The 14,897-nt window shown below is 37.8% G+C and overlaps 1 protein-coding gene across 1 annotated transcript in view; it reads right to left on the bottom strand.

The window, feature by feature from the left end:
• Window positions 1-14,503, bottom strand: part of MCM8 (minichromosome maintenance 8 homologous recombination repair factor) — a 45,169-nt gene extending 30,666 nt beyond the window's left edge. The window contains exons 1-8 of the mRNA XM_039224266.1: window positions 14,472-14,503; window positions 12,638-12,804; window positions 12,217-12,300; window positions 10,122-10,204; window positions 9,560-9,709; window positions 7,326-7,429; window positions 5,881-6,079; window positions 2,289-2,374 (exon numbers count right to left, since the gene is read on the bottom strand). Coding sequence (XP_039080197.1) covers window positions 2,289-2,374; window positions 5,881-6,079; window positions 7,326-7,429; window positions 9,560-9,709; window positions 10,122-10,204; window positions 12,217-12,300; window positions 12,638-12,785 — 854 coding nt within the window. The 5' untranslated portion in view covers window positions 12,786-12,804; window positions 14,472-14,503. The remainder of the gene's footprint in view (window positions 1-2,288; window positions 2,375-5,880; window positions 6,080-7,325; window positions 7,430-9,559; window positions 9,710-10,121; window positions 10,205-12,216; window positions 12,301-12,637; window positions 12,805-14,471) is intronic.
• Between the last annotated feature and the right edge of the window lie 394 nt (window positions 14,504-14,897).

Below are 14,897 nucleotides of genomic sequence, written 5' to 3'. Positions count from 1 at the left end.
TTTAACAGATAGTGCTGGGAGAACTGGACAACAACATGCAGAAGAATGAAACTAGATCATTTTCTCACACCAGACACAAAAATAAACTCAAAATGGATAAAGGACCTGAATGTGAGACAGAAACCATCAAAACCCTAGAAGAGAAAGCAGGAAAAAACTTCCTTGACCTCAACCGCAGCAAGAGAATCCCCAAAGGCAAAGGAATCAAGAGCAAAAATGAACTACTGGGACCTTATCAAGATAAAAAGCTCCTGCACGGCAAAGGACACAATCCATAAAACTAATAGGCAACTGATGGAATGGGAAAAGATAGTTGCAAATGACTTATCAGATAAAGGGCGAGTATCCAATATCTATAAGGAACTCATCAAACTCCACACCTGAAAAACAAATAATCCAATGAAGAAATGGGCAGAAGACATGAACAGACACTTCTCCAAAGAGGACATCCAGATGGCATACAGACACATGCTCAGCATCCCTCATCATCAGGGAAATAACAAATCAAAACCACACTGAGATACCACCTCACACCAGTCAGAGTGGCTAAAATGAACAAATCAGGAGACTCTAGATGGTGGCGAGGATGTGGAGAAACGGGCACCCCCCTACACTGTTGGTGGGAATGTATTCTGGTTCATCCCCTCTGGAAAACAGTTTGGAGGTTCCTCATTAAATTAACAATAGAACTCCCCTATGACCCAGCAATAGCACTGCTAGGAATTTACCCTAGGGATACAGTATTGCTGATGCATAGGAGCAAATGTACCCCAATGTTCATAGCAGCACTCTCAACATCAGCCAAAACATGGAAAGAACGTAAGTGTCCACCAATTGATGAATGGATTAAGAAGACGTGGTATATCTATACAATGGAATACTACATGGCAATGAGAAAGAATGAAATCTGGCCATGTGTAGCAACATGGATGGAACTAGAGGGTGTTATGCTAAACGAAATAAGTCAGGCAGAGAAGGACAGATACCATATGTTTGCACATATAGGTGGACTAGGAGGACCATGCGGAAGAAGGGGAAAAATAATTGGGGAGAGGGACAGAGACAAACCATGAGAGACTTTTGAATGCTAAGAACAGACTGAGGGCAGATGCGGGTGTGGGAGAGGGGAAGTGGGGTGATGGGCATGCGGGAGGGCACTTGTTCCTAGGTGAAGGGGATTAAGAGCACACTTCTCGTGATGAGCAATGAGCGATCACTATATTGTACACCTGAAACTAATATAACACTGTATGTTACCTGTGATGGAATTAAACTTTTTAAAAATAAAATGTAGCGGTGCCTGGGTGGCTTAGTCTATTAAGCATCCAACTTTGGCTCAGGTCATGATCTCACAATTTGTGGGTTCGAGACCCATGTTGGGCTCTGTGCTGACAGCTCAGAGCCTAGAGCCTGCTTTGGATTCTGTCTCTCCCTCTCTCTGTCCCTCCCTGGCTCATACTCTCTCTCTCTCTCAAAAATAAATAAAATTTAAAAAAATAAAATGTAAAAAAAAATTTTAAACCTTTCTTCTACTATAAAGTAAGAGTGTTTGTGAAGGTCTCAGCATAGTATACAGTTAACTATTGTATATGTTGGTCTTAATTTTAACAGAAGGAGGTAAAGTTAGGACAGGGTTAGTAGCAATCTACCTCACTTTCTCTCTAGGTTCTTAGTGTTTTTTTTAAGACTATCTCTCTCCTGTTTTAGCCAGGTTTCCTGGGTAGCACTCTGACTTCAAGGAATGAATTACGTATGAGACTACAGCCAGATAAAATAGAATAAATTGTTGGGTTAAAAATACACATACACACACACACACACACACACACACACACACACACACACGACCTACAAAAAAACAGCTTTAAAAAAAAACCTATAGTAAAATGTCTCATGGACAGTGAGAACATGAAATATGCCATTTCTAAGGGATTCTTTATTTTAAATTTCTAAACAATGTTTCTATCATAGCTCATTATGGAAAGAAAATTATACAGCTTTAATGGTCTACATCAAGTTCAATGAATCACATAAATGAGAAACAAAATGAACTATTCCTCAACAGCATAAGGACATGATACTTGCACTTTAAATCTTTTCTAGAATCTGATACAGAACAAATTTCAAATAAAGACAATTATCATTTCAAGACAAACTCTTAATGAAATAAATCTTTTATTATATACTCTATCACTGCCTACTGATAAGAATCACAGTAAGATATAGGAATATAGGTTTACTTGGCAGTATGAGAGATATGTGTTTTATTTAATAGTCTGACTGCTTACTTGATTGACTGCCAGTCCATCGTAACCGTAAGAGGAGAGCTACGGAGAGCAGTGAATGACCTCCCTCGACACGTGGGCACAGGACACTGCAACAAGAGTAATTCACATCCAGATTTTGATAAACTATAATCACATCTCGGGAAAATTCAAGTTAAAATGCTTCATTTAATATTGTTTTAAGTTGGTCTCAGGATGGTGTTAAAGAAAAATGCACTAAGAACTTAATGACTTTCTATTTCCTTCTGCATCAATTCTGTATCACAAGCTTTTGAGGTACTTTTTCAGCTGGTCCCTCTTGATTAGTGCTCTTATTCTTTCTGATGTGGGTGTGCAAGGCTCCTCACAGGCCTCTCACACAAGCACTTCTTCCTTCCTTCATGCCCATGTAGTCTCCTGATCCTTGAATGCCCTCTCGCATCCAGTCCCGCACACCCACCCTTAATCCTCCCCCTTTCCAAAGCCTTCCTGGGTCTTCTTTAATCCCTAGCTCCCCTATCTCACTTCTTTGTGTACTGTTTATATAATATTTATTGTACCACAATGGCAGTCTTCATCATGTAAGTGAGCTGTGTTCAAGTTTTTATAAGTCACTTGTTTGCAGTTTGGACCCCAAGATGCATTTATAAATTCACAGATTGTGCCACAGACTGTGTCAGTTCCAAATATGACTGCAACAATATCTCCCCCAAGAGCCTTTCTAGAACCTTATGACTCTCCCATCAAGAGATGGAGTCTAATTTCCCCTTTTTGGAATCTGGATAGGCTTTGTAACCAACAGAATGTGACAGAAGTGACACTGTCTGACATCTGAGGCTAGCTCAAAAGAGGCGAAGCTGTTTCTTCCTGAGAGCTGGACATCTGTCTCTTGAAGCCATGTGTACACAATGAGTATCCTGAGATGTCATACTGTGCGTGAGAAACTGAAACTAGTCCGAGTGACCACTCAGAAGAGAGACGCCCAGCCCACCCCCAGTGACTCCAGTCCCCAGCGACCGCAGCCCCTCACTGTTCAGCTCCAGACGCCATTGGACTACCACTCTGTAAGAGATCTAGAGGCAGAACTACCCAACCAAGCAGTTCTGAACTTCAGACTGACGGAAACCATGAGAAATCATTAAAGGGCGGTTGTTATTTTAAGCCACTAAGTTTTAGGGTGATTTGTGCAGTAATAGATACTGAAACAGCGATTTCCTGGCACAATCATTTTTCTGGGAGCTTCAGTTCACTGAAGTTCAGACACAAACAGAACAATAAGCTCCACACTAGCACTCATTCTATAAGTCAGCATTACCACCCATGATACTGGAGGGCATGAAACTGCCTTGACCAAATGTGTACAGTAAACATCCAATAAATCAAGATTTAAATTCTGGCCTCAGAGCTAAGGGCAGAGCCTGAATCTTAAGCCCAGACAAATAATAGATGACACCCATTTACCAACACCACTGATTATTCAGAACCAATAGCTGAGGGGTGCCTGTGTGGCTCATTTGGTTAAGCAACCAACTCTTGATTTCAGCTCAGGTCATGATTGAGTCATTCGTGAGATCAAACCCCATTTATGGCTCTGTGCTGACAGCATAGAACCTGCTTGGGATTTTCTCTCTCCCTCTCTCTATGCCCCTCCCCCATGCACAAGTTCCCTCCCTCCCTCTTTCTCCATCTCTCTCCCTCCCTCCCTCCAGCTCTCTCTCTCTCTCTCAAAATAAATATTAAGAAAACATATTTTAAAAAAGAACCAATACATGAATCCAACACACTCCGTTCTTCCTGTAAGAGAAGGAAACCCTACAAATTTCAGTTTGTGCAAAAATGTAATAAATGTTAAATTTATTAAAGTCCAAGGTTGGTAAAGGCAACCTTGGAAAAGAAGAATAGGTACGGTAAGTCTCCCTGCCTTATCAAAAGTTTTAATGAGATCAGTATAAGATCATAAACAGCTGGTATAGGACCAGTGAAATGAAACAGAGTCACATGTCTATAAAATCAAAGTGTACCACAGAAGAAGCAATACACATCAGTAGGAATAGAGGGTTTAAATAATAAATGGTGACAACTGGCTTTTCACCTAAAAGAATAAAATTAGATCCTTAGCTTAGTGCCATTCCCAAGATTAAATTCCTAATGAACAAAAATCTAAATATAAAAAATACGACCAGAAGTACTAAAAAAGAATGTCAGAGATATGTTTATAATATTCAAGTAAACAAGGCCTTTATAAGAAGGGTATAAAAAGTAGAAGTCATCAGGGGAAAAAACAATCACTTTAACCCTATCAAAATGTAAAACTATAGAGCAAAAAATATACCACAAAGTTAAAAGATACACCAAATACTGGGAGAAGTTACCTATAATGTAGATAATCAATGATTATTATCTAAAATTAATTTTAAAAACTCCTATCAATAGTATAAACAAAAAATAAGCAGAAAACATAAAGAGAAAATTCAATAAAGAAGGAAACAGAATGGCCAATAAAGATGTGAAAAGATGTTCAACTATAACAGAAATAATAGAAATTCATATCAAAAATGAAATGCCATTTACCCCACTAGAATGACAACATTTAAAAGCATTAATGAAAATACAGAGAGATGGTAATTGTTTAACACTACAGCAGAAGTGTAAGCTGGGACCAACACTATGGAAAGTTATTTGGCAACATCTAATAGTTAACAATAAGCTATCCCAGAACCGAGAAATTCCTCTGTTACAGACATATGTACAAGAATGTTCTCTGCAGTATCATATATAGCCGTAAAAAACTGGAAGCAACACAAATATCTACCAGGAGAATGGATAAATAATGGCATTCATTCAATCGGATACTCCACAATGGTAATGATAAAAGAATTATATATGTGTTATGATAGGTAAACTCCAAAATAACCAAGTGAAAAAAAAAAGTTGCAGAATGTTATTTTCAATATACCATTCATGCAACCACACACAAAACAAACCTTACACATATTGTCAGGTATGAGAATGCAAATTTGAAGAATTTATGCCAATTTCAGAAGAGTGGCTGCCTCTAGGGATGAAAAAAGTGAATAGAACTGGGGAGGGGAAAGGAGAGACCTCAACTTTAACTCTAATACTTAATGTTTTATGTTTAAAAAATTAAGCTGAAATCACAAAACATTAATATTTGTCAACTTATAATGGTAGCTATATATATCCTCTACTTTTCTATGGCTTTAAAATCTACAGTCTAAAAAAGTTAATAAAGATAAAATAAACACATCATTGTCAAACCCATTAAGTCAGAATATAAAAATATGAATGGAAAGGATACACATTAACTTCAGGATAATGACTGTCTCTGGGAATGGTACAAGGGGGCACAAAAGAGACACTAATCACATCAATAATGCTTCAGATCTTTAAAAATATAACTGAAGCCGGCAAAATGTAAAATTCTAGGTGATGATTAGAGGAATGTTTTATTGGCTTATTTTCTGTACTCTGAGGTATTTTATAATTTAAGAACTGAAAATAAGCTCTGTGCTCAGAAACACTGGGAAATGTTTTCTGTAAACTGATTTGCCTTCTCTACCAAGATACATAATTAAGTAGTTAAAGAACATATTACCTTTGTGGGAAGATTATATTTTCCATCTGGAAGAGGAAAACCCTGAACTTCTCCACATGCAGCACAAAGAAAAGCCATCTTAGTGCACAGAGGCTTTATGTTACTGACACGAACCACTGTCCCTCGCAGAGCGATGTATTTTCCATAGTAATTTGCTCGGACGTTCTTGAGCTGTGTCAAGGGTTCATAGTTATAGACCCTAAAAACAAAACCAAAAATGTATTTATCTATGAATTTACAATAAACCAACAGTGAAGTTATCTGTATCCTCACAACTTCCTTTTAGGAGCACTGTGGGATTCTCAAACCGTATCATCCCTATAGATCAGAAATTTCAGAGGAATTAAATTGTTCTTAAAGATTAAAAAAATGCTAAGCCTTCCCTTTTCTTCTTGTCCCACTGGCTGTTCTCTAAGGGAAAAAAGGAAAAAACTAACATCAAAAGGAAAAAAGTGACTTGAGTTTCTAACTTCTTTTTCAAGAACTGTTACAAAATGTCTTCTATAAATTCTGAAAAAGAAAAAAAAAAACCCTAGTGATTACCCTATTCATCTCTCCTAACTAGAATTTAAAATCTTTTTAAAAATTTTTTTAATGTTTTTATTTATTTCTGAGAGAGAGAGACAGCGTGAGCAGGGGAGGGTCAGAGAGAGAGGGAGATACAGAATCTGAAACAGGCTCCCGGCTCTGAGCTAGCTGTCAGCACAGAGCCTGACATGGGGCTCGAACCCACGAACCGTGAGATCATGACCTGAGCCGAAGTTGGACGCTCAACCGACTGAGCCACCCAGGCACCCCTAGAATTTAAAATCTTAAATAAAGATGAATTAAAGAAAAACAGAATTTCGTTTGTCCTGTTATTTCAACAAAATAACCTAGTTATTTCAACAAAATATAATCACACCATTACTGTATTACATAGATCATTAATTTAAATAGCAGCATCCTGGGGCGCCTGGGTGGCTTAGTCGGTTAAGCGTCCAACTTTCGCTTAGGTCATGATCTCGCGGTTCGTGGGTTCAAGCCCTGCGTCGGGCTCTGTGCTGACTGTCAGCTCAGAGCCTGGAGCCTGTTTCAGTCTGTGACTCCCTCTCTCTCTGACCCTCCCCTGCTCACGCTGTCTCTCTCTCTCTCCTAGAAATAAATAAAAAACATTAAAAAAATTAAAAAAAAAAAATAAATAAATAGCAGCATCCTGAGAAGTATACATCCAAAATCAATTTTTACAAAAATATACAGGTTGGGAAATCACCTTATTTGGGTAGGGAAAATTTATTTTTGAAGAATTCTGAGTGAGTTCACTTGAATGTGATAAACAGTAAGATAGCAAAGAACTCATACCTTTTTTTTACTGATTTCTCTGGTTTTATAAAATGAGGTTTCCATTTTCAAACAGTCTTAAATGCCAGATTCTAAATAATACTTTGATACTAGCAAATCCTTACCTTGCATGAATGTGTGGCACATTTACCATTGTTTCCCCATCCCTAGACAATCCTTCTTGGGCTTGTAATTCAGCTGCATGCCTTTCAAGGTCCCTAGTTAATACCTAAACAGTTGGAAAACAAAATATACCTTGAAGTAGAACTCTTTTATAGAAATATGAAGCTTATGAATATAAACAGTTCAGAACAGAATATTAACAGAACTCTAACAGCCCTTTAAAACTCTGATATTTAAGGAGTGCCTGGGTGGCTTAGTCAGTTAAGCATCTGACTTCAGCTCAGGTCATGATCTCGTGATTTGTGGGTTTGAACCCTCCATCAGGCACCTTGCTGACAACTTGGAACCTGGAGCATGGTTTGGATTTTGTATCTCCCTCTCTTTCTGTCCCTCCCCTGCTTGCACTCTGTCTCTCTCAAAAAAAAAAAAAAGAAGAACATTAAAAAATTTTTTTTTAAATTCTGATATTTAGTTGTGACTACTTATTTTATAGTGGATTATGTTTTATCTGGGATTTTGTTGTCCCCGGACTAGAAAACTCCAGCATCCCTGTCTGCTACTTTCTGTCCAAACTAAGCTTCATATTAAAAGTCCTTACAACAGTCCCTAAAGCTATTACCTCCTGGACAGACTCTGATGAATACATATTTTCTACTTTATATTCAGTGATTAATTAAGGTAGAGAAAATAACGATGACTTCTGAAATACACAATACCCACTCCCTTGACATTTGACATTAAATATTTAATATCCTCTTGTGTACAAAGCTATATGCTGACAATCTAAGAGTAAAAATGAGATGCACATATATAGCTCTAGTTGTTAAAAAGACTATAAAGACAAAATACTATGCAAGTTTTGAAAAATGGTACTGAGAAATGTTTCATGAAGAGACATCAGAGTTAGGCCCCTCAAATTTGGATGCAACACAAGGGGCATTTCATGGTTAAGGGACAGCATGTGCAAGAAGTCAGAGTGTTGAAAAGAATTCTGGGGAGAGCTCAGCTTAGCTTAATGGTAGTGACTGAAAGTGAGGAGGAAGGTGAACCACATCACAGAAGGCCTTCAATGTCACATAAAGGATTTGGATTTCACATGGAAGAAGACCCCAGTTTCCAAACACAGATCATGTTTCGCCATGTATAGCAACAATTTAGGAAAGATAATGAAGGTTTAAGAAGGGTGGAGGGGTTGGGGCACCTGAGTGGCTCAGTCGGTTAAGTGTCCGACTGGCTCAGGTCATGATCTCATAGTTCGTGAGTTTGAGCCCCACATCAGGCTCTGTGCTGACAGCTCAGAGCCTGGAGCCTGCTTCAGATTCTGTGTCTCCCTCTTTCTCTGCCACTTCTGCACTCACACTCTGTCTGTCTCTCTCTCAAAAATAAACAAACATAAAAAAAAAAAAGGGGTGGAGGGCCAATAAGGATGGAAAAGAGGTGGAGTTAAGAGATGTTTTAGAAATAGGAAAGAAAGAATGTGGTGACTTGGATACAGAGAACTAATGAGTGAGACGAGTCTTAAGACAACACCAAGGTTTCCAGTCTCAGGTTACCAGCTGTATACACATCGTTGTAATTAGTTAATTCCTGTACCTGGATACCATTACCTCCTCTGGTCTATGTCTAATTCTCAGAACCCCTTTAAGACCCATCATAACCCTACCATCTCTACAAAGTCTTCCTCTGACCTTTCCCCATTCCTCCCCAATAGTCTTACTTTTTCTGAATGCATCCAGTATTTTATCTGTGCCTGTTCTGAGATTTACAACTCTTTACCTGGCAACATTTATCTGTCAACCTAAATAATACTTTCACATACGTTGTGTCAACTGACCCTGAGAAAAACAGGGACAGCATATTTTCCATTTATATATGGGGTCACTCAGGGAGATTAAGTGACTTGCCTCATGCCACAGAACCTAAATCTGAGGTTGTTTTCCAAGTTCATAACTGATAACAACATGATCCTTGTCTTATCTTCCTTATGAGATTGTTTCCAAGAGCTCTTCAATTCCTGCATTATCTTTAATAGACTAAACTAGTTCAAATAAATTAAAATAAATGTTTTATTTAGATAAGCTGTTGTATGTTGTATATAGAATGCATGTTATCTTTCAGGACAGGATTGCAATTCTTCAGTTCTAGTTGGTTAAAAACTACCATTTAGGGAAGGCATGTTACTGTAAAATCTTCCTTTAAAATTTTGACAAAAGTCAGCACAAAAATAAATATTTACCTGATGTATTGCCAGACCCATGCAAGCCAAGGTTTTCTCAGGTGTATCCCTTAACTCATTTGCTATATTTGGTACCAATTTAGTCATTTCATCGTCTTTTGTCAGTTCTTTAAAATCCACCAAAATACTTCCCTTTCTTTCTATTTCATCCTATAAAATATTAAAAGCATGAAAACAATGATGTCTTTTTGGAGTCAATGATCATAACTAAACATTCAATTACTCTGAGAAAGCATATGCTTAAATGGTGATAACAATGAGTATAATAAGCTTTGTGCCAAGCATAGTTACAGTATTTAAAACACATGAACTTATTTATGCCTCTTCACAACACTTTGTGGTATGTATTAATACTATTATGACCAACTGATAGATTAGAATGCTAAGGTACAAAGAACATAAGTAACACACTAAAGTCCACACTGCAGCTAAGTGGCAGAGCTGGGATCTGGATCAAGGCTGTCTGGCTCCAGCCTCTGTTGATCACTAGCACCTCAAACACATGGTTCAAGAAGACAACACATAAAGGTGGACTGGTGGCTTTGCTGTATGGGAATCTTACCTTATCATATAAATCAATACGCCTTGTGAAAAAATTCTCAAATGCTTGAATCTTCTCAATAAAAGGAGAGCTATTGCTGTAAACTAATCCAACAAATATGTCATTAGCACTAATAATCATACATAGACAGGCATATTTTTCATGGGACGAAGAAACACTGTACGCATGGTAGAGGACTTTTTCCAATTTGCATTCTGATTATATTTCCATAAGAATAGTTAAGTATTGAGTGAATAGTTAAGATTCTAAAACAAGCTTAGGTCTGCATAATCTTAAATGCAAATAAGAAGTGTTTTTCTCTAAAAGCACCAATACTATATGGGAATCTTTGTACTGAAACTGTGACACTTAATAGGACCTGGTAGTTCAAATAGCTTACATAATAGAGCTTAAAATGAAAATTATAATAAAGGCAAAGCTAGACACATGAATAAAATTCTTATTCAGAAACAGAGTTAAAGCCAGTCCTTGCAAAGTAAATTCTACAAGTCCAAAATGCCAAATGTCAGATCCTTTCCTGAGGTTATAGTAGACAGACCACTACTTCACTCTGGTCCCAAAACTTTTACACTGTAAAATTCTATAACATTTTCAAACCAGTCTCCCACAAAAAAACAATACAATGAAGTAGTCTGGAAGTATAGATGGTTAAATCTAAGATGTCTGCTCAACTTCATTTTTAGGAACAGTCTCAAGATCACTTCTAGTGTTCTGGTCTAACTGCTAGGGAAATATTGCAGGTGTTGGTAGCTAATGCATCCTAAAGCAACAAGAGACATCACCTAAGAAACATATCTGTCTATGTAATAGGAAAAAAAAAAAAAAGACTCACTACAGAAAACATTTGTAAAGCACTTTATTCATTCACCAAATGAATACTGAGTGCCTGGTATGGGGCAAGATTCTTGCCCTTAAAGCAGTATACAGTCTAGTGGAAAAAAAACCCACAGATACGTGTGTGTGTGTGTGTGTGTGTGTGTGTGTGTGTGTCCGGACTCCCTTTAAGTTCTGCCAATTGGAGGCATGTTAGAGACTGACTGGAAGGTGGCAAGGAGGAAGGATTTTATTTTTGTTTCTAATTCTTTTCAGCATCTCTCCAGCTGTGGAGAATTTCCAGCCTCCACCTCTGAGCATCAGTAGTGTCTTCCTCCCACCAGAGTTACCAGCAACAAGCAGCTTCATTCACTGCAGTAGTCTGAGCAAAGGTGTGAAAAGTACCCTTCAGAGGTCCAAGCACAGCTTTGCAGGGTGTCCCTCAGCAGCTGAAGCAACAGCTCTTCCTTTGAATCCCTACCTCGTGACAACCTCAGAACTTCTCACTTTTTGTTCCATCATCCATAAGGATGGTTGCTGCTTCCAGAAATTACTATTAACTGAGGGCTTATCACAGTGTCCCCGTTTTGCTCTTTAATTTTTAAGGTTTTTTTTTTTTATTAGAGAGAGAGAGAGAGAGAAAGCAGACTCCAGGCTTAGTGTGGAGCTCAATGTATAGGGCTCAATCCCATGACCCTGGGATCATGACCTGAGCCGAAATCAACAGTCAGAGGCTCAGCCAATAGCCACCCAGGCACAACCTCCTTTTGCTCTTTTTAGACTTCCAACTATATATTCAATTCACTGTGTAAAATCCCCTTTTTGAAAGAACCTACTGTGGTTTCTGCTTTCCTAACTGATACAAAACCCTAAAAATAATACTCTTTAAACATGAACATGATTTAGGGGGCGCCTGGGTGGCTTAGTCGGTTAAGCGTCCGACTTTCGCTTAGGTCATGATCTCGCGGTTCGTGGGTTCGAGCCCCGCTTCGGGCTCTGTGCTGACTGCCAGCTCAGAGCCTGGAGCCTGTTTCAGTCTGTGACTCCCTCTCTCTCTGACCTTCCCCTGCTCACGCTGTCTCTCTCTCTCTCTCTCCTAGAAATAAATAAAAAATATTAAAAAAAAAAAAAAAACATGAACATGATTTAATTGTGTGTGTGAACTAAAATTAAAGAAGAGGGTATCTATGAGTAAGCCAAATGCATTATAGTAATAGTAGATGCAGGATCCAACAAGTTAAGAAAATAGAATCTATGGTACTCTTTGCACTTTTGACTCTACCTTCAGAGAAATAAAGCTTCCAGCCTTTATACGGTATGAAATGATCCAATGTTGATTGTAGTAGCAAAGACTGTGAGGTTTGTTCTGAAAAAAAAAAACAAAAAAAACAAAAAAAACAAAACAACAACAACAACCCAGAATACTAAGTCAGTAGAAACAGCACATGTGCTACTGAAGCCAGCATGAGGTCAGTAGAAAAAGAACATTTTTTCCCAATTTGCTTCTCTTTCTGACAATGAGAAACTGACATGATATTAGTAGTTACAGGTTAAGTTATAGGTTTCAGGAAAAATTTTGGATCTTAATGTTTAAATACTACTTTAAGGAATAACATCATCTCAAAGACTGAAGTTTGCAGGAGAAGCATAAATAGCTTCCTTCATGAAGAAAAAACAATCGAGCAATCTTTGACCTCCCCTACCAGAAGTATGCTTTCTTGTGGTTTTATTCAGGTCAGGTCTGTGTTCTCTCTCTCTCCATTTTCCTGTGAAGCTCCCACCACCTCGTCCTCTTTTCCAGCTTTGAAACCTCCCTCGTCCAAATCCTCTGCCTCTATAGTCTCCATTCATGTCTTCTAAAAGACAAAGACTTAAAAAAAAATCTTCATCAAAATTATAATGGAAATAGTGTTCCTAAAAATGTATTAACATAGTAAATAAAAGAAAATTAACGCATTCTAGTTTGAGATTAGCAAACAGCCCTGCAACGTTGTACACCATGGTACCAGGCTCAAAAACACTCTGCAGTTAGCCTTCTAATTCCCATCTCTCTCTCTTTAAAGTTTTTACTTAAATTCCAGTTAACATACAGTGTAATATTTGTTTCAGGTGTACAATATAGTGATTCAACACTTCCACACAACACCCAGTGCTCATCATCACAAGTGCATGCCTTAATCCCCATAACCGGTTTCACCCAGCCCCCCCTCCTGCCTCCCTTCTAGTAACCTGCCTCCCTTCTGGTAACCGTCAGTTTGTTCTCTATTGTTAAGAGTCTGTTTCTTGGTTTGTCTCTCTTTCTTTTTGCCCTTTGCTTGTTTGTTTCTTAAATTCAACACAGCAGTCAAATCATATGGTATTTGTCTTTCTCTGACTGACTTATTTTGCTTATTTTACTCTTTAGCTCAATCTACGTCATTGCAAATGGTGCCATCTCTTTTTAAGGTATATCATAGGTGTTTAAGTATACTGAATGTTCATGGGATAAAAATATGGTACTGTACCTGTTTGCAAGGAGCTCCCACAACAGAAATGAAAATAGGGCAAGTAATTAACTGAGAGACGGCTTTTTTGTAGTTTTAGACTTATTACAGGGCAGCACTGGCTGACCATAATCCTGACCTGTGACACCATGAATACACCATCATAGACCCTCGTATACAGTCAAATATGCATGTCATATCCACTTTTACCAAAGCTACACACATATTCTTACATAGGCAGCTAATATGAACTTTTCTGGGGATGCATAGGGGTGGGACAGGGTACATACATGTTTTAATCTTTCTCTGTAGGGGCTAAATGGGAAAGAAGTTAATTTTCTGGGACGTCCAGCTTTCTCAAAGAAGCAATGGAAGAAAGATCATTCCTAGATCAGTATTGATTAGATGAGTTATTTGTAGTTCTTAAATAAATTCATTGAAATGCAATTGTTTTTTTTTAAAAGAAACATATTTGTTAACATAATCTTTTTTTTTTTTTCTAATTATCCCTTCACATTTTTTGTTTTGTACATAGCAAGATACTCATTTTTTTAAAACTCAATGATAGATTCTGGCTAATTATCAAAGATTCAAAATAAAAGTAACCTTTAAAATGGGTTTTAACCTATAACCAGTTAAAAAAAATTGAATCAGGGGGAGGGGGGGATGGGCATGGAGGAGGACACTTGTGGGGATGAGCACTGAGTGTTATGTGGAAACTAATTTGACAATAAACTATTTGTAAAAAAAAAAAAAAAAAATTGAATCAGTAATCAAAACTCTCCCAACAAACAAAAGTAAATGGCTTCTCAGAGGAGTTCTATCAAACATTTAAAGAAGAGTTAATATCTATTTTGAAGCTGTTCCAAAAAACAGAAATGGAAGGAAAACTTTCAAACTCATTCTATGAGGCCAGCATTACCTTGTTTCCAAAACCAGACAAAGACCCCACTAAAAAGAATTACATATGAGTCTCCCTGATGAACAAGGATGCAAAATTCTCAACAAGATACTAGCAAACCGAATCCAACAATACATTGAAAGAATTACTCACCACGATCAAGTGGGATTTATTCTTGGGATGCAGGGCTGGTTCAATATCTGCAAATCAATCAGTGTGACACATTGCATTAATAAAAGGAAGGATAAAAACCACATGATCCTCTCAATAGATGCAGAAAAAGCATTTGACAAAACATAGCATCCTTTCTTGATAAAAACCCTCAAGAAAGTAGGGACAGAAGGAACATAAGTCAAGATCATATAAGCCATATACAAAAGACCCACAGTGAGTATCATCCTCAATGGGTAAAAACTGGAGAGCTTTCCCCCTAAGATGAGGAATGTGAAAGGATGTCCACTTTTACCGCTGTTGTTCAACATAGTGTTGGAGGTCCTAGTCTGAGCAATCAGACAACACAAAGAAATAAAAGCCAACCAGATAGGTAAGGAAGAAGTTAAACTTTCCTTCTTCGCAGAC

This window comes from Hyaena hyaena, unplaced genomic scaffold, assembly GCF_003009895.1.
Source record: "Hyaena hyaena isolate Hyena2069 unplaced genomic scaffold, ASM300989v1 scaffold_16, whole genome shotgun sequence".
NCBI classification, from domain to species: domain Eukaryota; kingdom Metazoa; phylum Chordata; class Mammalia; order Carnivora; family Hyaenidae; genus Hyaena; species Hyaena hyaena.
Note: the sequence above shows the minus strand (reverse complement) of the source record. Positions and strands in the feature narration are given on the sequence as shown.